The sequence below is a fragment of the Pantherophis guttatus genome, chromosome 2, assembly GCF_059756535.1.
Source record: "Pantherophis guttatus breed Tessera chromosome 2, ASM5975653v1, whole genome shotgun sequence".
Lineage (NCBI taxonomy): Eukaryota > Metazoa > Chordata > Lepidosauria > Squamata > Colubridae > Pantherophis > Pantherophis guttatus.
Genome location: NC_142064.1, coordinates 20,286,128 through 20,313,840, shown reverse-complemented (window position 1 = coordinate 20,313,840; position 27,713 = coordinate 20,286,128). Strand labels below are relative to the sequence as shown.

The window sequence follows — 27,713 nt, the reverse complement described above, 5'->3', positions numbered from 1 at the left end:
TCATTAATGTATACAGACTGTATTTTTGAGTTTACAGATGTTTGTGGATATAGTCTTGCAAGCTTTGGAGTGCATGCTTTTTTTGAGTGACTGAATGGACGAAAAAAATAGGAATAGTAGCAGAATGGCAGTTGCAATGTGGTTAACCCTGTGTCTGCATTAGTTTGTGATTCTGTAACTAACAAATAGTATAATGAGTTCAGGTGGCATATTATTTCAGCAATAGTGCATCTAAGCATTCGTTCAACGTTTGCATACCTTCCTTCCTAAGTGGTATCTCATGGTCATTCATAATCATGCTCTTGTACAAAAAAAAATAAAAATAAAAAATTCAAAGCCTAAAGACAAGAAGACAAGATGAAAGAATTCAAACCGTAATATTTTGGTAGTGAAATTATGCTTTCTGTATAACTGCATCTTTATTTCTCACATGGCTGGCAAGGTTTTCATGTCTAGATTAAAGTTATACATAATAAGCTAAGAACAAGCATATAGTTCTGCAATGCTAGGACCTGTTGGTTTGTTGTGAGCTTTGCTGCCTGCTCATATGGTCTTCTGTCTTAATAGAAAATAGCTCACATCAAAGAATTTTTGCAATAACTGCATTGGAACTGCTCATTTCTGGCAGTTGATGTAAGACACAACTCTGTACCACATGACAGGCCTTGCTGGTGAGAATTATTTTAAATATGTATTTGATGGATTATAGGGCCACCCAAGTCAAACAATGTGACTCTGGGTGGCGTAGAGAGAAAAGCAAACAATAAACCAAAGAAATAACCACATAACTTTCAAAACCCTAGCCAAAATATAAATTGATGGCCAAACATGATAATTAAACAGCCCAAAGGGGACTCCATTCAACTGGATCCAAACACCTAAAGAAAAAGCCAGGTCTTAATAGCTTTTCTGAAAGCAAACACAGGTGGGGCTTTTGATGTATTGGAGGCAAGATCATGCCAGAGCACAGGAGGAGCCACCGAAAAAGCAACATTGTAAATTCCGTGAGATGACAAAACCTAAAAGAGAGATCCCGTAGCACAGGGGTGTCAAACTTGATTACGTCACCGACTGTTTCATGACGTATCGGGATCAGCAGTTGGTTTCACATTATTTTACTACTGGTTGGTCCCGTGCATGCATACTCGCATTGTGTGCGTGCGTGCGTGTCCAGTTCGCACACATGCTTGCCTTCCACGCATGCACCTGGCCTTCCGTCCATGCGCTTTGCTTGCCCGCGTGCCTTCCGCGCATACGCCTGGCTGCAAAAACGTGCCTAAATAGGATGGCATAAAGCTGGGCCGGGTGGGCGGGCCCATTAGCGATTTCCACTACTGGTTCGGGCAAACAGTCCGAATCGGCTGAATACCACCTCTGATCAGGATGCTTTTTGCCCTTGTGAGTGGGCGTGACCTGCATGGGCCATATGCGGTCTGTGGGTGACCAGTTTGACATGCCTGCCATAGCATATCCTTCCTAGGGAGCGGATGTTCTTAGGAGAACGAGGTCCCACAGGTAACCTGTTTCTATGCTATGTAAGCTTTAAAGGTGACAATCGGCAACTTCAGTTGCATCCAAAAGCCTGCTGGAAGCTGATACAGTTTGTAGAGTAGCTATGCCACATGGGTATAAATGAACTGTGCCCATAACTACTTTACCACTGCTTTGTGGACCAACTATAGCTTCTGGGTGTGATCTTCAGGGACAAGGAACCCACCTCAGAGAAAGGAGGAGAACCAATGTCCTCCACTTCCAGCTCCCTCAATCAGTTCACAGAAGGATGCCATGGTTGATGTCGAAGGCCATTGAAAGATCAAGGAGAACCAGGCTGGGCAGAGGCACAGCTGTCTATAAAACATGGTACACTATATTTTGGAGGACCATTACACCTTTTTGAACTTTCCATTTCAAACAGTGTTGAGATTGTGACATGGCCAGTAGAAGTGGTGTGGTAAAATTTAAGCGTTGTGGATCAGAGGTGGTATTCAGTCGGTTCGCCCAAACCGGTAGCAGAAATCATGGGTGGGCCTACCCGCCCCAGCTCTATGCCATCCTATTTAGGCACATTTTTGAGGCCGGGCACCTGCATGGAAGGCACGTGCCCCAGCAAAGCTCATGCGCGCTCACATTTGCAAACTGGTAGGGAAAGTAAGTGAATCCCACCCCTGTTGTGGATGCATAAGAGACCCAACTTTCTTTTTCATCTTGAACGTGATAAAGTTTAATGGTCTTCAGAAGTACAATGCAGCTATGAGGAAATATCTTAATTTTCTCCCCAACTGTGTATTTGAAACTGGAAATAAAGGAAGGGATTATCCTTGACTTCATAATAGAACAAGTACTCCATTATCCAGATATTCTCCCTCACATTTACCCTCACTTGACCTGGGTGGGATAATACTTTGGCAATAGGAACAAATGGCTGTTTTTCATACCTGGCCTGCTGATTACAGCCTCAGTCCATTTTGTTTTGACACTTGAATCTTGGTATTTTTAGACGTGTCTGGAGTTTTATGTCCAAAGGTATTAAAAAGACAGTGTGACCTTTTCTCTTAATTTTTTTTAAAGGACACTTCATCCCCATATTAAACTCAAAGCCTCTTCTCTGTTTCTTTCTTATTTTTTTTTTTAAATGCATGGCCATCCACTGTCAACCTTGTATTTTATTTTGCTTAATGTAGGAAACAATACACAAGGATTTTCCAATAGACTGAAGATAAAAAGATGGAATCATTTCCTGTTTTTTTCTCTATTTTTTCTTCTTAATCACAGCAATTTAACCTTATAACCGCCCAGGGTCGCCTTTTGGCAAGATGGGCAGCAAATAAATTAATAATAAAAAATACATTTTACAAGATAAAAAAAAAACCCAGACTTATAGGTCACAAGTTTTGTTCTGGAATTCTGACAGTGCCTAATATTAAATCATCCCATCATTTATCACTTTTGATCATTTTTTTCTAGTCCTAAAGGATATGTATGCTCCTTTCCATTCGTATTTTCTTTTCATCCTGAATTTTCGCAAATAATTATCTTTCTTTTTTGAAGTCTTTAAACAATTCCTTTTTGATGTAACTCTTCACTTGAAGAATCTGTATGAATTTATCTCATAGGAGTTAATTACAGTTAAGGAACAAATAAGAGCTTTTAATTGCATTGAGGTGGATTGAAGATGCACCAGCTTAAGTTAATACAATATATTTAGATGTACATGGATTCTGCTCCCAGAGCAAGAAGGGGGAATCTCTGGCCTATAGGCTGAAGGCCATACAACAGAGTTCCCCATCTAGGTTCTTCTTGGTCCATCTTTGCTAAATCCTATCCCATTCACTAAAGCCAGAAAGGACAAAAATAACTCTTTTTCTCTGTATAACTAATAGAACTGATGAGAATTTTTTCCCCACTCACTGGTTTTCAACATCTCTCCCACTAATATGAGTAGAAAGTGTTTTGAAGACTAATTGTCAGGGAGAGGGACGTTTTCAAAGAAAAGTGATCCATGGTTCAAACCTGTGGTGAAATCCAAATTTTTTTACTACCTGTTCTGTGGGCATGGCTTGGTGTGGCTTGGTAGGTGTGGCTTGGTGGATGCAAAATCTCCATTCCCTCCCCATTCCTGGGGGAAGGGTATTGCATATCTCCATTCCCACGCTACTCTGGGCCCACCCAGAGGTGGCATTTGCCAGTTCTCCAAACTGTTCAAAATTTCTGCTACCAGTTCTCCAGAAACTGTCAGAATCTGCTGGATTTCACCCCTGATTCAAACCCCTTGAAAGATCACCTCTTCCTACTTGGTTACTGCAACTGGACATTAAAATAGCCTCCAGGTGAAATGTTCCCACCTTTACAGCCTGCAGAGATTCACTTGGAGCAAATTCAAGCTTTAATCTGAAATGAGCCTCCTAGTATTTCCCAATATACATTGTGTTATCAGGTACTTCTTGCTAAGCGAAGCAACACGTGGGAAAACACAGTCAAAGGAGAAAAGAGGAAAACAAGCTCTTTCTAGTCCCTGGTTTGGAATTGTAAATATTTTTATTTCTCCCTTAGGGAATGGTTCTTGGAGGAGAGGAGACAAATATGATCTTGAAGCAAAGCAAGCTTACTCATCCCTCCAGACAGTCACACTTCTGAGGACATTGAAACCCGAGTTTGAAAAGTTTTCTATGGAAGTGAAAAGTTCTGTTCAGAAACAAGGAATCCATCATGACGATTATGTAAGTACCTGATCAAGAGCATCAAGTTTTTAGCATCTCTAAAATACTATTTAAATTAAATTAGGGGTGACAGTGTGGTATTTACTAAACTGAATCAAAATATCTTGAGTGTTCCCAGAATCTTCTTTTAGTAAATCCTTGCAGTAGAAAATTGCTATTTGCTTGTTCACAGTCATTTTCAATATAGTCGCTGTTATCAGTGAGATGGGGTGGCATAGAAATTTAATAAATAAATAAACTTTCTTTTCATTTATTTTCTAGAAATGGGACTTCTAAGGTATGAAGTCATGAAGGGGTAGAGCCCATAACCCATGGTGCTTTTCTAGTTCCATTTGGTTCTTTGTTTTTTTTAAACCAAATTTACTTGGGATACATGTCTCTAGATACATCTTCAAACTTCTCAGTAGTCACTGAAGCATCTGTGCCAGAACATAAATAATAGGGGGGAAACTTACCTCAAATGCGCTAGGTTCAAGGGTGATGTTTGGGGTGGTTTGCAATGAGTTGACAAGAGATTTATGATTTCTGGTGCTTTTGCAAGAGAAGCAACAAAATGTTTCCTCTTCATTTACATTATCATTGTAAAGTTTGTTTGTTTAAAAATAAAACTTGGAGTATCCATGAATGGATTTTTATGCAAATGAAACATGAGTTCCAATTAGTTTTGATCTTCTGTACATAGATTTAAATCAAAAACTTAAGAGTGTGCCTTTTGGATAAGGTATTCATTGATGGATCTCAGCAATATAGTAAAAGAACAATAAAGTAGATTCTATAACTATCTAGTAGTAGGGGAGAACTGTTCTACTCTCCAGGAAGACACTAGTGACTTTATGCATCATGCTAAATTACAGTGTGATTTGCTTGTTTGTGTTTTAATGTGTTCCCTGAACTGAGATAGTTGTGATGTATTCCTGTTAACCATGTTAACCATGTCTCAAAGATGCTTTTTCAAAAGGCAACTGGACTTCCTTTGTTTTTCCTTAAAGATGTTTTGCTTCTCATTCAAAAAGCTTTATCACTTCTGGATGAAGCTTTTTGAATGAGAAGTGAAATGTCTTCAAGAAAAAAACAAAGAAAATCTAGTTGCCTTTTGAAAAAGCACCTTTGAGACAACCAGGACCTGGATGACTGAGAATCTCCATAGATATGTTAGCCATGCCTTAACTTAATACAATATGTGAGCCAGGTCAGTAGGAATTGGCTATTAGGAACTTGAAGCAAAAGATTGGGAAGCCAAGTGTATAGACTTAGAATCACTTACTTAAGAGTGCCATGCAGAATATGTGGTGGAGCCATGGAAGGAAAATAGAGCTTTTAAGAAAACGATGAGTTACTCTTAAGTTGTAGGCTTAAGTGGAAAAGAGATTCTTACAGAAGAGAAATTGTCATTTCAGATGAACAGAAATAAGACTTTAGTAAATCATTATTGCAGTGTAATGTAAAATTATTTTAGTAGATAGCATATAAAAATGTTTCTCATGGCAGATTAGTAGACAATGTATGATGTAAAAAAGGGAAATCTACTTGAAGTCAAACTGAATTCCAGGTGATGTGATGGACGCATCCATATAGTTTTCTTAGCAACAATATGGAAGTCACCGTATTTACCATTTCCTTCTTTGAGGATATTTCTTTCAACTACTCAGCCTAGCTTACAACCTTAGAATTACCTGGAAGTTCTTATGAAAGTGCTAACTTTACTTGATATAGTAGGGTTATGAGCCCAAAATCAACTAGATGTTTCCACTATTGAATAGCTTCTATAGGTTCTCTGCATTATTGGAGCTCCTCTTGTGTTCATGAAAATAGAGCAGGGTGTCAAACTCTATTTCACTGAGGGCTGCATCAGGGTTGTGTTTGACTTCATGGGGCCAGGGTGGGCGTGGACAACTCGATGTCACTAGGGCACCTGTGGTGGCCCGGGTGGCCACCCTAAGCTCCGTTTTTGGCTGGGACAGCCGCTTGAAGTGCTCTGCAAGCAAAAATGGGTGTGGCCCCCTGAGCTCTGTTTTCACTGGTAGAGGGCTGCACAAGGCTGTCACAGCCGAAAATGGAGCCCAGGGGGAGCCTCATGAGGCCCCCTTGAGCTTTGTTTTCACTGGCAGAGGCACCGCGGGCCGGTCCTTTGCTGTTTCCAAGGCGGCCCCGCAGGCCAGATCTAAGCACCCCGCGGGCCTCGAGTTTGACACCCTTGAAATAGAGCATTATATATTGAGTAACTTACTGTTTGATTTGCTTTGTGAAGTTACATCACTTCATACCCTTCATACATTGGACCAGGTCCCATAATCTTAGTTCCTATGGTTTAAATTTAACCAGATACAAGAATAAGGGTGGTAGGTTCATATTTATGGATTTAAATGTATTTTTATTATTACCCGGTAATGGAGTACAATAAAATGTAATAAATGGCATCCATGGATATTAAATATATTTTTAGATAATCATTTAGTAAATAATCGACTCAGTCACAGTGGCAGAGGGTGCATCATTTGAAGATCTGAAGGATCAGATTGTCCTGAACAAACTCTGTTAATGGGGTTGTTAAGAGGTGACGCTTGACGCTAACTTGATGTCACATAATCGGTAAACAGTTTAAAGAATACTTCAATAAATAACAGATTTCAAATATTTATATAAATCTAATCTGTTCTCCATTTTTGCTACTAGGAGACGATTGTGTGTTGTAATTAACATTGCTGTACCCTGGCTTTGTATTTGATTCCCCCAAATATGCTGTATGAGAAAGAAGGTGGCTGAGATTTTAAAACAATATCCATATCAGAGTTTTTGCCTATTCAAAAGACATTTGAGATGTAATCCCCGTTATTTCACATTCCCCATGAATATAATATCTTTTGAGCTTCTTCAGTGTAAAGTTTGATGGCAGCCATGGGATGGCCTCCTTGAAACTCTATCATTTGCAGATAGTAGAAGAAATTGCTTGGAAGTAAAAACCACTTGATGTAGACTACACAAAAGATTACTCTGACACAGTATATCTGTGCATTTTTGATGCTCCTCAAATGCAAATCACTTTCACTTGTAACCTTTCAAATCCGCCCCCTCCCTTTCTTTTGCAATAAAACAATCTGGGTTTTATTGCATCCAAAGAGAATCTAAAAGCTACCCCAGGAACTGTGACTCTTTCTCTTGACTCTTTCTTAGCAAAAAAGAAAAAGAGTTTTGTTTTTCCTGCTTCTCAGCCAGAGACATTAGTGTTTGTATAGAGACAGAACTGGCCACTTAGGACGTGCTTCTTAAAAATGGGGCTTCAATTAGATCTTGTTTTTCTAGCTGCTGTTAGGATCTGGTATAAATACCCAAACTGGTAGAAAAAGGAAACTTGAAATGAATCTACCTAGAATTTTTACAGAAAGAGAAAGATGGCACTTTGGAGTCCCACATCTAACAATTCAGATTAAAGCAGTGAACATTATCCTGCAACATTATCCCGGGACGTGTATATTTGCCTTCATTCATAAAGCAGTGAAAGCCATCTAGTGTACAATGCTGTAGATCAGGGGTGTCAAACTTGTGTCGTCATGGCAGCGTCACGTGACATGTCGGGACTTTTTTCCCCTTTGCTAAACCAGGCAGGGGCATGGCCAGTGCATGACGCAGGGGTGAAATCCAGCAGGTTCTGACAGGTTCTGGAGAACCGGTAGTGGAAATTTTCAGCAGTTCAGAGAACCAGCAAATACCACCTCTGGCTGGTCCCAGAGGGGGCTGGGAATGGAGATTTTGCAATATCCTTCCCCCAGGAGTGGGGAGGGAATGGGGATTTTGCAGTATCCTTCCCCTGGAGTGGAGTGGGAATTGAGATTTTGCAGTATCCTTCCCCTGCCACACCTACCAAGCCACGCCCACAGAACCGGTAGTAAAAAAAATTGGATTTCATGACGCATCTGGCCCGCAGGCCGCAAGTTTGACAGCCTGCTGTAGAGTGATACTACAGATGCGCCTCAATCTATGACTAATGGAGCCTGCCCATCAAGGCCCTAAGTCATGACGGTCGTAAAATGGGCCATCCCTGCGACAACCCAATTTTACAACCTTTCTTGCAGCAATTGTTAAACAAAGGCTGCAATCATTAAGTAAAAGCCACAGTCACCACAATCGTTAAGCAGACCAATGGTTCACTGTGGACTATTTTTGCTTAAAAATAGAAGTAAATCCTAGTGTTCAGCAAAGACATTGTAAAATTGTCTGACCACAAGATGCCGCAAATGGCTGAAAATGCCAAGCACCTAAAATGCAGTCATGTGGCCGCAGGAGGGGAATGGCTGCTGAGAGTTTGGAACAAGGTGTCAACCCTGAAGCTGACCTGACTGAAGTCATTTTGAGGCTTCAGTGTTGCCACACTGGAGCGGAGGGATAGGGAGGGGGAAATAGAGATAGCTGGAGTTTGTAGCCAAAACAAAATACTTTCTCCTGGGAACCAAGGACATTCCCATAGGTGGTCGGAAAGAGGAGGAGTGAAGTTATCAGGCAACCGGACGGTACCTTGATTGGACCATGTGACTGACTGGTTGGGGAAGGGGAAAAACTTTTACTTTTAATTAGGTGAAAACCTTGGGAACATTCAGAGTCGGTTTTCACCGGCCTGTGCCAATATGATATACCAAATAAAACTGTTCTTTGAGGAATCACCCTGCTTCGGAGTTCTATTTGCTATGGGTGTATTACTTGGAACCCTGATACCAGTTGTAAGTACCTGTCGTCACAAGCCTATGACTATCTGTGTAGCTCCACTAGCATGAAAATTGTTTATTTTTATTTTATTATATTAAATAAGAAAGTGTCTTACATGGCATAGGACCCGGGTACCTTCGAGACCGACTTCTGACACCAATAGCCTCCCACCGACCAGTCCGCTCCCACAGGGAGGGTCTCCTCAGGGTGCCATCGGCCAAGTTATGTCAGCTGGCAACACCCAGGGGGAGGGCCTTCTCTGTGGGAGCCCCAGCCCTGTGGAATGAACTGCCCCCGGAAATACGTAAGATCTCCGACCGCCGGGTGTTTCGCTGCGCACTGAAGACCCTGTTGTTCCACCAAGCCGGGCTATCAACATAATAATTTTAAATTGGGGTATTTTAAATTTCTGGGATTTTAATTGGAGCCTAATCTATTTAATGATTTTAAATTTTAATCGTTGTTTTGTTGTGTTTTTAAATAGGCTGTACACCGCCCTGAGTCCTTCGGGAGAAGGACGGTATAGAAATAAAATAATAATAATAATAATAATAATAATAATAATAATAATTATTATTATTATTATTATTATTATTATTATTATTATATTTTTTGTGATGCTGGTGTTCGTTGTATATAATTTTGTTTTCGGCTCTATTGTGCTAAGTGGTAAGAATAAAATAACTATTATGAGTAAACTATTAGCTACAGGCATGTCAATACCTGTATTAATACTTTAAATATCTGCACTGCAGCATTCCTTCACTTGAAGTCTTCCAGGTGTGTTAGAACCAAAGTTCTCAGAAATCCTACCCAAGTTATTCTTTGACTTTCTTGGAGGTTAAAGTTTCAAGACATCTGATGTAAGACCAGGTTGGGGAAAGGCAGAATTTACTTATTTACTTATTGAATTTATTTTCTGCCTGTCTCATAACGAAATGACTCTGGGCTGGAATATAGTATAAATACCTTCGGTCTCCCAAGTTATAGCCCTCAAAGGCACATGAAACAAGGGATGAAAGTGATTAGGTCAAGGCAGGACACAAACAAATTACTAGGGTACAAACAAGTAATTAACAAGCCTCGCCTTGATTCTAAAAACAGTTTGCACAAACTGTGATTCAAATAAGTGTGATTAGAAGGCTTGGTGTCAGATTTAGATTTGGAATACTGAGGTCAATTTAACTGAGATTCCTAAGAGGGCAGGCTTCCCAATTGCCACTGTGCCTTCTAAAGAAAAATCAAGGTTTCTTTCCCCCCAAATCCTCCCTCCCCCCCCCAAATATAGCCATTTGGCCAATACCTTATTATTACTCTTTCATCAGACCACAGATTGTGGGGTAGTCAAATCTTGACATTAACATGTTTTTCTGACTGGCTCAGCTCTCAGAACGTCCGTTGCTTGTATGCAGAATAGGAACACTGTATTCCTATGTTAAGCAAATGTAAAGCCGATCTCAGCTGCAATTAGAGCAAATGCCTGTTTTTAGCTCCCTGTGAAGGAGGCTTCTTGTATCAATCTCCCCATGTTATCCCTGCTTTGTCAGTCAACTAACAGCAGACAGAAGATGAACGTTGAACATTTATACATGTTATAAATATTGGCTGGGGGCAGGGGTGAAATCTAAATTTTTTTGCTACCGGTTCTGTGGGCGTGGCTTAATTAGTGGGCGTGGCATAACGGTAAGGTGACTGGGAGGGCGTGGCTTGTTGGTCAGGTGAGCGTGGCCAAGTCAATGTCACTTCTTTGCCCTTTTTTAACCTACAGAACACAACACAACACAACTGGCTCACCCACAATATAAAAGCAGCTGTGCTAGACCCAAAATGGCCCCTGCAACAAGCAGGAACCTCACACAGCCACAAAAAGCCCAAAAAAACAATTTTCACACTTTACACACACACAACACAACACAACTGGCTCACCCACAATGTAAAAGCAGCTGTGCTAGACACACAAAATTCCACATACAGCTTTGTGAGATTTTATGTGTTTGTGTAGTTAGAGTGAAACACTACAGAAACACACAAAATCTCAGAAAGCTGCACAAATATTATTTTATTTTATTTTTATTTTTATATAAAAGCAGCTAAATTTAAAACTTCCTAAACTTTAAATGTCTAGGTCTAAAAGAAAGAACAACTAAAAAAAAACCCAATTAACTATTTTTTTTAAAGCTCCCAAAGGGGAAAAAAACTTACCCAATAGAACAGGGGTCTCCAACCTTGGCAACTTTAAGACTTGTGGACTTCAACTCCCAGAATTCCTCAGCCAGCTTTGCTTTGCTGGCTGAGGAATTCTGGGAGTTGAAGTCCACAACTCTGCTGGCTTGATTGCAGGCAGGGAGATAAAGTTGCTTGCTGATTCAATCGATTGCAGGGATTACAGCAAGGCGTGGCGACCAGCAGCTAAGGTAAGCAAGCTGAGGGGGGGGGGAGGGATTTTTGCTACCGATTAGCAGCCAACAGCTGGGATCATCAGAGCTTGGCTGGTCAGAGCCATTTAAAAGAAAAAAGACGCTGATGATCGCGCAGCTCAGCTGGGCATGGGGGGCGGGAGCAGGGATCTTTGCTACCGGTTCTCCGAACTGCCCGCCGCCATCGCTACCTACTCACCCAAGCCGGTCCGAACCGGGAGCATTTCACCCCTGGCTGGGGGTCTTTATCCCCATCTGGATCTCCAGAGTTTATGACAGACAACACTCGTCTCATAAGGCAAATCCCATTTTCTCATTCTGCTGAAATTGTTGAAACCATGAACTTTATCTTGCTCTGTCTCCAAACTTAATAGCAGCTCCTATGAGAATCAGCTAGTAGCAAGAGATTATGGCAACTGTGGGCCAAAACCCCTGAAGAGCATCTACAAGTAGATAATGGAATTTTTGCATATGTGCATAATAGACTTGCAAAATTGGCTGGATGTGTGCAAAACTGAAATGGATTATAATAGATTACAAGTAGTCCTTGACTTATGACCGATCATTTAGCTACTGATCAAAGTTACGATGGATCTACCTGGGCGTACTTATCATCTGGATTTGAAGTTTTGACAATCAGACTTTCCCTCCCCCACAAGAGCATTTTGGATGCTTCGCAACTGACTCGCATTTACAGCTGTTTGCAGCATCCCTGTGGTCACATGACTGTTTTATGACTGTTTTTGGCTGAAAACTGACATTTACTTCTGGTATTCAACAAAACTGGCCAATAGCGAACCATGGGTTTGCCTTATGATCATGGAATTTGCTTAACAAACCCTGCAAAAGTGACAAAATTGCATCAGTCATGTGACTAACTTGCTTTACTACTATCACACCTTACTACAGTTACAACTGTAACTTCATTACAGTCACAACTCAAGGACTACCTGTAATTGTTAATTTCTTGATTAGGTATTTCTGCATCAATGCATTCCAGGGTGGATTTGATTTAAATCGAGTCGATTTAAATCATGATTTAAATCACTAGTAAAAAGGCTTGATTTAAATCAACTCAATTTAAATCATAATTTTTAAAGAGCAACTGTCATCTCTGCTACTCCTTTGACCCGCTGTTGACTCACCAATAGTCCCAGTGTTGCAGAATATACAGCCTTGTGCTACATAACTAAGCTCCATTTCATGCTGAATAAACTAAATTATTTATGTATCTAAAATAGAAAACTATCTTACGATAGATTTTTACCCCAAAAGTTTTTTATTAAAATAAATTCAATAAAAATCAAAAAAATCTGATTTAAATAAAAAAATCCGATTTAAATTTTAAAAAATCCGATTTTCTTTATTTTTTTTTTAAAAAATCATTGATTTTTATCCACCCTGATGCATTCCAAGAATGCTGCCAAAAACGCCCTTCGTTTTGATATGCTCTGTGCCTCAGAATAACTTGCATTTCTGAGTTTGATTTCCAAATCATATCATTTAAAAACAGGAAAATATTAAACAGAAACATCATTGGCAGAAGTTACTACTGCATGTAGCAATACTGTGTTCTATTATTATGTGTTACATCCTGAGTAAAGAGTCATGGGAAATCGATTTATGCCACTTCTTCCATGTCTTGGTGCCTACATTTTGGGGGCCTTGACCCTAAAAATCTTGGTTTTAAAAGCCAACTGCATGGTCTATTTCAAACATCATACAGGTAGTTCTCAAATTACGACTGCTGATTCAGCAATCGTTCAAAATTACAACAGTGCTGAACAAGAGGAGTTACGACCCCTGCTGACATAATGGCCATTGCATCGTCACGTGATCAAAATTCAGTCACTTAACAGTCTGCCTGCCCTTATACCAGCTGCAAAAGCACTCCAAGTCTCCCGGTTTACCAATCTCTCTCCAACATCTCACCTGGCCAAAGCTGCCTGGGCCCTGAAGGCCTCAACCTGATCCTTAACTACTTCTCCTCATCCCAGCACATGTTTCACTTACCTTTGTGCTGTTCTCCAGCTGCTGTCAGGTGCACCTTGTACCATCTTGCAAGCGGGCCTCATTGTTTGGAAGTGTTCTTTTTTCCCCCTCCAAATCTCTGCTTAACAACCTACATGATCACTTAATGACCACATCTGGGAGTACCAGAATTGCAATTATTGAGATTCCTGGCTTTTATCCTCTCTGCTTAGATGATGGCAGCTTCACCATAGTCTCATAAATGTTTAAGATTTAGGTAAAGATAAACCAGGAATTAGGATTGCTGTCCTGTAGCTGATGCACCCCATACCATTGGCCACACTAGAGACTGCTCTTCACAAAACCATGAGCTGTGACACAGCCTGTCTGGTCCTGGCAAATTGATTGCTGATGTGATAAGAAACGTACACTTTGTTTCATTCATGAGAAAGGTAACCCACAACTGCCCATCCCAATCATAAGTCATGACAGTCATAAAACGGGCCAGCCTTATGACTGACTTGGTTTTGCAACCTATTTTGCAATGGTCAATAAGTAAATGCCACAGTCGTAAAACTAATGCTGGAGTCATTAAGCGAATCGATGGTGATTCACTATGGGCCGGTTTTGCTGAAAACCAGAAAGAAATGCCAGTTTTTGGCCAAACAGTCATAAAATGTGGCCAAGTGACCGAGGGATGCCGCAAAGAGCCGTAAATGGTGGAGCTAGTTTGGAGGTGCCTGACATGCAGTCATGTGACCAGGGGGAGTGGTCATTGGAACTTTGGAACCAATTTGTAAGTACCCCCAAGGAGGTACGAGGTAACTTTGAATGGTCAGTTGTAAGTCAAGGTCTGTCTACATCAAATCTCATTCATTCCAGCTCAACCTTTCTGCAATGAGATTAATTTTTGTATTTCAGTTGCTCAAGAAAGGCCAATAAGATTAGAGGCAGTGTTCTAGAAAATTAGATTCTGGGTGTACAATTTTTAAAGCCAGATTTGTTTCAGTTCTAACGCACAATTATGATTGTGCATTAGAATGAAGGCAATCACTGTCATCAGAAGATAGTATATATCGTATTGGAAGTTGAACAGATGTATGATTGTCTCATGTTCTAGATGGTAATATTAATTCCAATAGCAGTGTTGTTTACTTTCCTTTGCTTAATTTACTTATTCAAAAGTATCTTGGATTAAGAACCTGTCCAGTTAGCAACTAGATCTACATTTTCATCAGTTAATAATGAACATTGTTTTACCACTCTAGTCTTTGCTCCTAAAATTACTGTCTATTTTAAAAAGTTAGCACCAAATGTTATCTATACTTGTAGTGCAACAGTTAATTCCCAAGAAGGCAGTTTCATAATAGAGATTTCATTTATTTAAAGAATCTGGCCTAAGTCACATGGCTTTTGTTTTAGAAGGTCTTATTGTTTTGCTGAGAAATGGAACGATAACAAAACTAAATCTGATTTCCTCCAGATTATTTGTACCAATTGTGCCATTATAATTTGAGAGGTTTTTAATCCACAGATTTAAAGAGCCGTCTGAATAGAAGATATAACAACACAAGAGATTTTGATTGAAACAGAAATAGCCAATTATTCTTACATACGGGAGCTGAAAGAGACATTGCAAATTTAGAAGGACCACTTTTTGAATCTTCTTTCTTTCTTTCTTTCTTTCTTTCTTTCTTTCTTTCTTTCTTTCTTTCTTTCTTTCTTTTTTATATTAAGAATATTCTATATTAAGAAAGATGTATATATTTATTGCTGGTAAAGTGCAATGTCTTCTGCAAGTGAAATAAAGCTTTGGGAAGATATTTGAATCTCACCAGATATTGGTTAGATCCATTAAGCGTGATAACCTGGTGACTTAAAGCTCTATCGGGTTGTTTCTGCATAACATGTTGAGTTCAGTGGAGTTTAAATATTATATGAACGCCATCCATTTGATAACTATGGGTCATTATGTTGTGTGAACACAGAAAATGGATTAATGTGGTGAATTAAAAATATTATATGAACCCAACCAATGAGTTACACTGTTGGGAAGTAAAAGTACTTCCCCAAATTTGTTCTTCATTATGTAATGCTGCTATTTAAGGCCTCAGGAGCTGATACGTTAAATAGTGAAAAGGGGGAAACTATTCCCCCTTAATTGTGTTATTCCTAACACAATAATGAAGAGTGTTGTTCCTAACGCAATTAAATTGTATATAATAAGAAGGGTAGACAATCTTCTTTGGAGTATTTAGAACTTTGAGAAGATGCTGTCACAAAATGGATACCTGGAGGGATAATCAAGAGAACCAACTTAAAACTAAGGAGAAATTTGCTGACAGTGAGAACAATCAGTGGAATGGCTTGCCTTTAGAAACTGTAAATGTTCCGTCACTGGAGGTTTTTAAGAAGAGATTAGACAACCACTTGTCTGAAATGGTATAGGGTTTCAACTTTCATGCCTCAGTTCAACTAGAAGAACTCCCAGGTCCCTTCCAACCTGTTATTCTAAGATTCTGTTATAATAATTTACAGAATGGTTGCCATGATTGCCAAGCCAAGTCTTATGACCCCATTATCCACAAAGTAAACAAACTCCTTATTCTCAGGAAGCTTCTTATCATTGGCGTTATTAATAGTTTCTCTTCATAGGCTGAGAAAGTGCTGGCTGAAACCACTGGCCATTTATTGTTTTCTATGAGTGCCGGTGGGACCAATACTGGGTCCAGAAAAAAAGTATTGTAAATACATTTCATGCAACCTGCCAGCTTTCCCTTTTTAAAATTGAAAATATTCGGTATCCAGAATGTGATAAATAGCAAAGGAACGGTTTATGGGGATCTTGTTGTCCATTTTTATTTTACAATGAACAATGTGCGTAAAAAGTAAGGCAGTCCCAGGGCAAAAACAGATGCTGTCATATCTGATTGGCCAAAATTGTTTTTCAGCTCAAGTTCAGGCACAGCCTGCTTTTAAATTAAATAATTCTGAACTTTTGCAGAAAATTGGCCTAAGCTTTACTTTTTCAAAGTTTTTAATGCCGCCTCTGTTACTGGTTTCAGGGGGTTGGACTTAATAAATGGTCCTTTTATTTATGACTCAATATTCTGAGCTGGGATGGTTTTATAACCTTGGCTATTTGGCCTTCTGAGGTTAGCAGGCAATCCATAGCTTGTTTTCCCTCCTCATTTAAAGCTAATGGAATTAACTGATTTAACACTGTTTATGGGATGGAGAAATAAGTTGCTTGGTAAAGATCAATTCTTATTCCTCAGTGCCAAAGACAGTGAACAGCATCCTTTTATTAAATTACTTTATTCTCTCAAATAGCGAATCAAAATAATGAGAATTTTATATCCGATGCGCTTTTTTTTTTTAATGAATCAACTATTCCTCCATGAAAGAGGACAAAACTGACATTTTTCTGAAGCAACATTGGATTAACTGCCTAATTTTGACCACCAAAATTAGCAAACTGATCAGTGATTTTTCACCGCCAAACTCTCAACTTCCTTTATCTTTTATTTTCCTCTCTAGCTAACTACCTCTTTTCCCACGTACAGAAAGAGAGTTTAGCATTATTGGAATTTGATTGGCGTAGGGATGGGAGCTGCAAAATAAGGGTGAAATTGTATCTGTAAAACCACTGAAAGAGAACACTGAAACGTAACGTGTTCAGTGGGGTGTGCTGCACTAGCCTTTCCCCCCAAACGTCTAAGTCTCCCATTCATGACAGGCAGGCCTTTGTGTCCTCATCTAAATGCATCAGAAGTGAAAAGAAAGAAAATTTAAAAAGACTGTTGCTAAGGGGGTAATTTGTCCAAGTGAATAGGTCCATTCAGTATCTGGAGTGGTTTTTTTCTAATTGTCTCTGAGGGGGAGCAAGAGAAAGGGGAGGAAGCAAGTCAAAATGAGCTTTAAACTCATGAACAAAAGAAGAATTTTTTATGGTAATTTACGTATTGCTGAGTGAACCAATCTACTGATAATTATAAATTTGAGATTTGACCCTGCAAGTCATTAAAATCCACAGGAGTTTTCTTTGTTGACATCTTTGGAACAGTTAAGCCAGAGGTATTGCATGTTTTTCAATAGTGAAGTTAATAATGTGGCTCTGGGGTTTTTTGTATTCAGTTATAAAGCTACTGGTGTTTCTTTGTCCTTTGATATTTTGTTTATTTTAAAACAAAAACTGGCTTAGCCACACTAGCCGGTTGCCTTCTCACTGGAATAGACTGATGACTGTTTCTGAAATACATCATTATCTACTAGTCCCTCAATTGCCATCAAAGCGACTTAAAAGCTTGTTTTTGTGCTCCATCTAAAAATACACTTTCCCACGTTATATTGTGTTCAGTGCACTTGTCTGCTTTGGAATACATGTTTTAGTTTGTTGCAGGTTAACCCCAGCAATCCATCAGCGACTCTCCAACGGTAGAAGCACCCTGCAATTCAATCAGTGCTGACCATAGTCGTCTAATACCTTTCAGAGCCAACTTTACTATGAGTTCTGTAACAGCATAGTGGGTACAGGTAGTCCTCGACTTACGACCACAATGGAGCCCAAAATGTCTGTTGCTAAGTGAGACAGTTGTTTAAGTGAATTTTGCATCATCTTACGACCTTTCTTGCCACCGTTGTTAAGTGACTCACCACAGTTGTTAAGTTACTAACATAGTTGTTGAATGAATCTGGCTTCCCCATTGACTTTGCTTGTCAGAAGGTCACAAAAGTTAATCACGTGACCCCGGGACACAGGAACTGTCATCAATCTGAACCAGTTGTCAAGCATCTGAATTTTGATCACGTGATCATGAGGATGCTGCAACGGTCACAAGTGTGAAAAAGGGTCATAAGTTCCTTTTTTCAGTACCATTGCAACTTTGAACAGTCAGTAAATGAAGTGTTGTAAGTCGTTTAGTTCTATATATAGAAGGTTGCTGGTTCATACCTGAAAGGCATTCCACTGTTTTTAATTTCATTTTTTCCCCCTTATACTTAAAAACAAAACAAAAAGGGAGTAGTGATTGAACCATTCTGACTAGTCTGTGCTTGAACCCATCTATTCAGGATTATAAAATGTGTGCGTCTTTGCAGCATTGGGACCATGCCCACATCTATTCTGCAGCATAATCTACCACTTACGGAAATGGCAAGATGGGCAATGCGGTACAATGAAATTGTGCCTTTTGTAGTACTAGACGTTAGAAGAGACAGAAGCGTGTTGCTTTCCGTGGCATTCATGCATTTAATTCCTGCAGCGTTTACTTCTGACCTAGTTGGAAATTTGTACTTAGCCGAGTGGTCCTGGATTTGTTTCTGTTCTTGGAAGGAAGCCCTGCAGTGAGATTTTTCAGTACTGTATGAACTTTGCTTGCAACCCACTGAAAAATACTGTAATGAGTGAGAGGTCAAAGCATGCCAGAATGTTCCAGCCGAAATTACGACAAAGCAAGAGGAAAAGATGTATGTATTCATGCAATCATAGGATCATAAAGTCCAGGATTCTTAGGATAAATTTTCGTTTCAGAAGAAGAATCTTTATTGTTCTTGACAGACAGAATCAAAGATTATTTCATTCATCTTGAAGCAAAATTGAAAACAACCAGGATCATTTGACAAACCTATTAGGACTGTGCAGAGATCAAAATCTGGTGCATATTTATTTATTTGTTTGTTTGTTTGTCTGTTTGTTCAACTTGTATGCCGCCTTTCTCCGAAGACTCAAGGCGGCTTGAGACTTCTATATGTAGCACCTGCTCCCTTTTCTGGGTTTATGTACCTCCTCTCTAGCTGGCATGTGATCATCATAAAAGACATGGTATTTAAGGTATATTTGGCAGGAGCTACAGGCTTGTCCACCCATGTGCTGAATCTTTTTTGTCGTTCCAATCCAGATCCCTCCATAGTCACACGAGTTATCACCTTAAATTCTCTTGAGTTCAAAGAAAACTCAGTTGCTGGAACTGGATATGTCTAGTCTTATGAAAAGAAAGACTAGGGGAGACATGATAGCAGTGTTCCGATATCTCAGGGGTTGCTACAAAGAAGAGGGAGTCAAACTATTCTCCAAAGCACCTGAGGGTAGAACAAGAAGCAACGGGTGGAAATTAATCAAGGAGAGAAGCAACTTAGAACTAAGGAGAAATTTCCTGACAGTTAGAACAATTAATCAGTGGAACAACTTGCCTCCAGAAGTTGTAAATGCTCCAACACTGGAAGTTTTTAAGAAGAGATTGGATAACCATTTGTCTGAAATGGTATAGGGTTTCCTGCCTAAGCAGGGGGTTGGACTAGAAGACCTCCAAGGTCCCTTCCAACTCTGTTATTTTATTCTATTCTGTAGGGAAGACTATCACTGGAACAGAGAAGTGAAAAAAAATGCCATGCCTAGCTCTAAAACAAACAAACAATTTAAGATTTTTCAATATCTTGTTCTAGAATAAAATAGAGTTCTGACATCAAATCAAATATATCTGTGAGACTGCCTGGCTGCCCTTGAAAGAAATTCCAGGAGATTTGATTTTGTATAACTTAGTTTGGTTCGAACCTATCTGCAGCCTCTTTGATACACAACATGGCACCGCTAGGATAATAACCTCTAATGCACATGGGAATGAAGCCATCAGAGTGAAGGTGCAGTTCTCTCTTATAACCTTGGGTAGTTCAAACCCATTGCCTTTCTTCAGTAGATCCTTTCTGTGAACTCCTTGGCCTTGAAATTGAGCAGTTGTGGATTGTTTCTATAACTGGCTTGTCTGTGTTGGGAATTGCTGGCTCTCAGCTGGACTGTCACAAATTATGTATATGTCCAAATCCAGATGTGTGCTGAACAGGATGCTGAAAATCCATTCATGTATGGCCCTCTGTTCCTTTTAAAGTAGGCAGTCAATTAATGTGCCTAAAGGAGAGGTACAAACATCAATTCCCTCCACTAAATGGGTATGAACAGATATACAGGTATTCCTCGACTTATGACCACAATAGAGCCCAAAATTTATGTTGTTAAATGAGACATTTGTTAAGTGAATTTTGGCCCTTTTTACAAATTTTCTTACCGCAGTTGTTAAGTGAATCGCTGTAGTTGATAAGTTAGTAACCCAGTTGTTAAGTGAATCTGGATTCCCCATTGACTTTGCTTGTCAGAAGGTCGTAAAAGGGGATCACATGACCCCAGGATACTACTGCTGTCAGTTGTCAAGCATCTGAATTTTAATCACATGATCATGGGGGATGCTAGAAAGGTTGTAACTGAAAAACAGACCTGACTCACTTTTTTCAGTGCCATTGTAACTTTGAATGGTCACTAAATGAACTGTTGTAAATCAAGGACTACCTGTATTTAATCCATTTGGCAAACAGGATTAGCTGCAAGTTTAGGAGGGTGCAATGAATAGGGAAGAGCGTCACCTATTACAAAAAGCACTTTTGGCTGTGCCCTCTTTCCCCATGGTCACATGATTGCAGTTTGGGCAGTTGGCAACCAACTTAAATTTACGACTGGTTGCCAAACTCCTCATGACCAAGTGATTGCCATTTGCAACTTTTTCTGCCAGCTTCCCCAGAAAGTCAGTGGGGAAGCCATCAGGTAAGGCTGCAAGCAGAGGGGAGCTGTAATATTTCAGCTGACAACTCTTTTGCTCCATCCACTTAATGACCCAGGAGATTGCTTAACCACCACAACTAGGAGTGCTAGGATTGCAGTCATTGAATAAAACAGTGATGTGGGCATCTTGCTTAATGACTGTTTTCTCAATGACTGAGATTCTGGTCACAATTTTGGTCATAAGTTGAGGACTACCGGTGTGATGTCCAAATTAGCCTGGAAGTTTTGTACATTCGTATATGTCGTGGTCTTGTGAAGATGTATTAAGTTTTTTTTTTTTACTAGAAATAGATGATTACCGTATTTTTTGGAGTATAAGATGCACCTACCTTTTTTGGTGAAAAAAAGAAGAAAAAGAAATCTCCCTCTTCATCTGAGCAATTTTGCCTCATTGCAGCAAACAGCCTGCTTTACTTTCATTTTCATTTTCAGCATAGCTTGATTAGCACAAGGAAAAAAACATGTGCTCCAGACACGAAGAGACAGCAAACAGCTCTGTGGACCTAGTGGTTTCCCTCTGCACCATTGATGGCTTATGAAACTACCATGTGATCATTCAAAAATATGTGTGGGATGTTACTGATAAGACTGGATGATGGTATCTGGAGTTCTGATGGCAGTAGAAGAACAAGGATAAGGAACTGAATCCAACTGAATCTGAGTTCAGATGCTTCTCCCTCCTCATAATGCACTGGCTCAGTGGCTAAGACGCTGAGCTTGTCGATCAAAAGGTCGGCAGTTCAGCAGTTCGAATCCCTAGTGCCGCGTAACAGGATGAGCTCCCATTGCCCCAGCTTCTGCCAACCTGGCAGTTCGAAAGCACGTAAAAAATGCAAGTAGAAAAATAGGGACCACCTTTGGTGGGAAGGTAACAGCGTTCCGTGCGCCTTTGGCATTTAGTCATGCCAGCCACATGACCACGGAGACGTCTTCGGACAGCACTGGCTCTTCGGCTTTGAAACGGAGATGAGCACTGCCACCTAGAGTCGGGAACGACTAGCACAGATGTGCGAGGGGACCCTTTACCTTTACCTCATACCCAAATCTCTGAGGCCTGATGTGAAGGAAATGAGCCATGGCTTCCATGTTCCTCTTCTCTCCAGAGAAGAGGCTGACTATTATTGATAGAACTGATAAAAGGGTCTGAGCTTTCCTTTGTCTCTTTATGATGCCAGCTTTAGAGAGAAAGAGAGAGAGAGAGAGAGAGAGAGAGATGGAATGTCTGATGTGGAGCCCAAAAGTTTTATTACCTCTCATTGACTTTGTAGCTGGTCCTAAATCTGATAAAGAGGCCACTCTCAGCTTTCATCAGCAAGATAATAGACAGAATTTGAAGTGGGGAATTAAATTTACTGGTTGTTTGGTAAGTTGGCAGGGCAACTGTTGCCAGGATTTTACAGACATTTACAGTTGTCTGATCCCTTTGAAAAGAACGTAGCAATTTGAAAAAAAGGATTCAATGAAGGCGGGGAGGGGGTGCTAATAAGATCTGCTGTTTGTTCAGAACGGAATTTGCATCCTCGTTTGTAAGCCATTTGTCACTGTGATGCATGCTCCACATTTACCCTGCACAGTACTATTATTGATGAGAAGCAAGATGAATGCCTATTGTTATCTGCATAAGAAAGACAGCCAGGAGTAAATCAAAAATTTGTCTGGCTCCTCCAACTGGAGATGCACAATCATAGAACATAGAATAATAAGAGTTGAAGGGCCCTCAAAGGTCTTCTAGTTCAACCCCCCGCTTGAGCAGGAGACCCTATACCAGTGGTGGGTTCCTCCCGGTTCGGTCCGGTTCGGCCGAGCCGGTAGCGGTGACGATATGACATCACTGAACCGGTTCTCCCCCCCCCACCCTCCCACCCACCCCCCCACCTTATTCTTACCTTTTATTTGGTCCCACCCCCAATCTATTGCTGCCTCTTGAGTCCCAGCTGATGACTAGAGGGAAAAAAACTGTTTAAACTCTTGCTGCGGGGCTTCAAAGGGCCGTCCTACAGCTGATCAGTGTTAAAAGCAAACAAATGAGTCGGGTCGTAAGTGCGAGGACTGGTCGTAAGTGCGAGGACCTTCCAGAAATGACTCTGACCAGCTAGCCACCCCCACCTAGTCACATGACCTCCAAGCCACACCCACAAAATAAGCCACGCCCACAGAACCGGTAGTAAAAAAATTTAGAACCCACCCCTGCCCTATACCATTGCAGACAAAGGGTTGTCCAGTTTCTTTTTGAAAACTTTCAGTGATGGAGCACCCACAACTTCTGAAGGTAAGCTATTCCACTGGTTAATTTCCCTCACCGTAAGGAAATTTCTCTTTAGTTCTGCTTCTCTCCTTAGTTACTTTCCAACCGTTGTCTTGCCTTTGGGAAAATAGTTTGATTCCCTCCAGTGGTGAAATCTAAAATTTGTTACTACCAGTTCTGTGGGCGTGGCTTGGTGGTGGTGGGGTAATGTGACTGGGTGGGTGTGGCCAATTTTTTTTTTTAACTTTTAAAAGCATTTTTTCTACAACCTCTTCGGCGAAGAGGTTGTAAAAAAAATGCTTTCAAAAGGCTCTGATGATCCCAGCTGAGTTGCCTGATTGGCAGAGACTTTTTTTCTTTTAAATGCCTCTGACGATCAGGGAACTCAGCTTGGATCGTCAGAGACATTTAAAAGAAAAAAAGGGTTTTTTTCTTTTAAAAGCCTTTGATGATCCCAGTTGAGCCGTGCGATCATCAGAGGCTTTTTTTTTTTACTTTTAAAAGCATTTTTTCGGCCAAAGAGGTTGTAGAAAAAATGCTTTTAAAAGTAAAAAAAAAAAAAGCCTCTGATGATTGTGTGGCTCAGCTGGGCATGGGGGGGACAGGGATTTTTGTTACCTCTTCTCCAAACCACCCACCTCCATTGCCTCCATCGAACCACCGGATCGGGCGATCCGGTCCGAACCGGGAGCATTTCACCCCTGATTCCCTCCCTTGTAGGAGCCCCTAAAATATTGGAAACACCACTGTCATGTCTCCCCTAATCCTTCTTTTCATTAGACTAGACATACCCAATTCCTGTGACTGCTCTTCACAGTATCAGGCCAAACAACACTTTGTTTTTTCCTGCAACCCCTTGATCATCTGTCCTCCCTTCTGTCTCTTCCCTGTGCAGAGCAATGGGGGAGGAAATAGATGCCTATCCTGGACATTTCAAAAGACTTTTGAAGGCTTTTGAAGTTAGTGTGGGGGTAGCATGAAATTGGGATTGTTTGCATTGTTGAAGTTAAAACTTTTACCTCCCGTCTGTTTATAGATCGTTCTCGACTACAATTGAGCCCAAAATTTCTATTGCTAAGCAAGACAGTTGTTAAGTGAAAGTTTGCCCCATTTTATGACCTTTCTGATAACTGCAGTTACTTAGTAACGCAGTTGTTACTGGCTTTCCCATTGATTTTGCTCGTCAGAAGATCACAAATGGCGATCACATGACCAGGACATGGCAACCGTCATAAATGCAAGCCAGATGTCAAGCCCCCAAATTTTGATTATGTGACTACAACGGTCATAAATGTGATAAACATCATAAGGCACTTTTTCCAGTACCATTGTAATTTCAAACTGTGATTAAATGAATAAGGTTGTAAGTTGAGGATTACCTGTACTCACCACCTGACTATAATATTAAAATGTATGCTTTTTGATATAAATCTACCATTTCTTCTGATTTGCAAATTCGTTGAAAAGGATGCAAAGTAATTCATTGATGGCACCCACTGAGACAAATCAGCCAGTTACTTTTCAAAGCAATCACTCAGACAAGACTGTAAACCTGGGAAGACGATACAAGAGCCAATTGGGAGATGGGCAATACAGAAACATAATATATAAATAAATAAAATTAAAAATTAGTAATGCAATTATATTCATACATTTATTGAAATCAGACTGATTCTATCAGTTTTTCATCATAATCAGCAGTGTAAGAATCAGAACAGGGATAATCTAATGTTCTATTCTTAAAAGTATATTTTCTTTTGCTTTCTTTTTGTTGAACATTTACTAAATATTACCCTCCCCCTCTGTTGTTTTCAATGTTACATGTGGATTTTATTTTTACTTTGTTTTATTTATATGGTTACTGAGACAGCATGCAATTCTCAGTGGAAGAATTATCATATGCTGAAAGAAATTGCAGGTATCCTTTGAGTTACAATCCTGGGAGCCTTCCCATCATGGTCGTAACTCATGACAGTCATAAATCGGGTCATCAAGCCAATTTTAACAACCTTTTTTTTTTTGCTGTGGTCTTTAAGCAAACCAATGGTTTGCCATAGGCCAGTTTTAGCAATAGCAATAGCACCTAGACTTATATACCGCTTCATAGTTTTTACAGCCCTCTCTAAGCGGTTTACAGAATCAGCCTATTGCCCCCAACAATCTGGCTCCTCATTTTACCCACCTCGGAAAGATGGAAGGCTGAGTCAATCTTGAGCCGTGAGAATTGAACTGCCAAATTGCAGGCAGCCGGCAGGCAGCAGAAGTAGCTTGCATACTGCATTCTAACCACTGCGCCACCTGAGGTAAACACCATTTTCAGCAAAACTGCCCTAAAATGTGGCCATGTGTCTGTGGGACACTGCAAATGGCCATACATGTGGCCCAATTGCCAAGCACCCAAAGTGCAGTCATGTAACTGGGAAGGGGCAGGGGTCAGCTGCCAGAACTTCCAGTGCAAGTTGTAAGTACCTCTAGGAAGGTCTGTCATATGTAAGTCGAGGACTACCTGTGGTTCATCTAATTCAGTAACTTGTCATTTCACATCTCCAAGGTCTTGGACAAGCCATTTATCTACCCATGCCAGTACATACAAATCTGGATACAGGGTTTGCAAGCTTCCTCCTTGTCTATGGAGATTCTCAGTCATCCAGGTCATGGTTGTCCCAAAGATTCTTTCTTCTTCTTCTCAAGAATGCAAATGATCAGCCGTCTGCAAGGAGTATAAATCATTCCATTGCCCACCATCCAGTCAGAGCTGAAGAAGCTTCTTGGATGAGAAGCGAAATGTCTTCAAAGAAAAACAAGAAAGTCCAGTTGCCTCTTGAGGAAAAAAAAATACTGTAAAAAATTAATGTTTCTCAACCTAAGATGTGTGGACTTCAACTCCCAGAATTCCCCAGCTAGGGGTGAGAAATACTGCTATAGATGGAATTTCTGAGAGTGACCTCAGCTCACCCACTGGAAATCTTGAAAATAAACTGCTGGAGGAAATGCCTCTGATCTTTAGATGAGATAAGCTCGCCAACACGTCTTGAGTTACCACAGAATTGTTGCAGTTAACATCACAAACGGTGTTTCCTTCAGTATGTCTGAAACCATAACTCTTCTGTCCATAAAACGGTAACTGCATTTGTGCTTGGATTAACCTATTTCAAAATGCAGATTTTCCGTTCTGAGTGGTCCTCCATTAAAAAAAAAAAAATCATCCCCGTAAAACTAAATATCACTAGAAGGTTTTGTTTGGGCTTGCTTTCTTTGATGCTGATTTTCTATATGGAGCTTTTTTGGGGAGGGGGGAAGGGTAGTAAAGCCAGACATTTGGCCCAAGCCACACTTCAAAAGTTTCCGGGAGAGGAAGATGTCATTCAGAGATTTGCAGGATGAGAAGAAGTCAGTTTTGGAAAAGGTTACAAGTGTTTTCTGTTTTCTTTCCCCCCTTCACTCAAGGCCATGGTGTTCCTGCTGTTTGGAGAGATTGGCAGCCATTAAACCATGCTTTAAAAGGGGTCTGAATTTTTTACTCCATCATACAGCTTCCTAAAGGCTTTTTTTCCCCACTCTCCCAGTTTTCAAACTGCACATCTGGGGCAGCAGCTGAGTTTCAACCTGCTAAAGGCGTGAAAGACATATGCCTTGGCATGGATGTAAGAACATTCCTCAACTACTTTATAATCAGCAAATATTATAGATTGTTCCCCCAACTCAGAGCTTCCCTTATTGTTAAGTCTCCATTGTCGATTCCCTCTTTGGTAGATAGACAGCAACAGCCAGCAAAGATAAACGCAGACAACTTAATTTGAAATGGCATACATTTCATGTTAGACTTTGGCAGCTACTTCAACTGAAAGTAATTCTTCCAACTCACAGAGCCTCATTAACAAGATTTATTGAGCTAGGAAAGAGGAGGGTTATTGGAATTTCATCAGCTAAATGATTACTTTTGCAGAATTTAATCTAACTCTGAAATATTCTTACAGTGGAGATTTACGCTGTTTCTTCGTAATATCTTTCTCGTAAAGTTGTAAGAAAGTAGTTTTCTTTGCATGTAATGGAAACTCTTGCTGCTGTTTACTAAGCCATCTCTAGAACCTTTATCAATCTGTGAATTATCTTGTACAATTTGCAGGTATTTACTCATGGTGGGAAGAGTTTTACTGCCTAGCTAAAAGTGATCTCTTGTTGCACGGGATAACACAACAAAATAAGGATCTTATAAAAGAACTGCATCTGTGTGATTCTTTAGCCCTTCTGTAATATCAAACTGCTACAATTACACAACAGCAGCAACAGAATTCCACATAACTTTACCTCTTATTATCTACTTGCACCTGTTTTGTTACTATATAAGAGTTAAATAGGGAGGATTAATAGCAGAGTATTTATTGACTTATAATTTATATTTCTAAGGCCACTAAATTCCATCACTTTTCAAAAGTCTTCTATCTGAATTGGTTATGGTGCAACCTTTTATAGTGTCACATTCTATTGGGATCTTGTCACTCTGCACCTAGAGATGATTCTGGATCACCTTAGCTGATGGTGATTGGCTGTATGCA

At 40.2% G+C, this 27,713-nt stretch overlaps 1 protein-coding gene across 3 annotated transcripts in view; it reads left to right on the top strand.

The window, feature by feature from the left end:
* The window catches only part of NPR3 (natriuretic peptide receptor 3), a 78,278-nt gene that overhangs the window by 22,147 nt on the left and 28,418 nt on the right, over positions 1-27,713 (top strand). For all 3 annotated transcript variants that reach the window (XM_087885635.1, XM_087885634.1, XM_087885633.1), the window contains exon 3: positions 4,051-4,217. In XM_087885635.1, the coding sequence (XP_087741761.1) occupies positions 4,051-4,217 (167 nt within the window). The remainder of the gene's footprint in view (positions 1-4,050; positions 4,218-27,713) is intronic.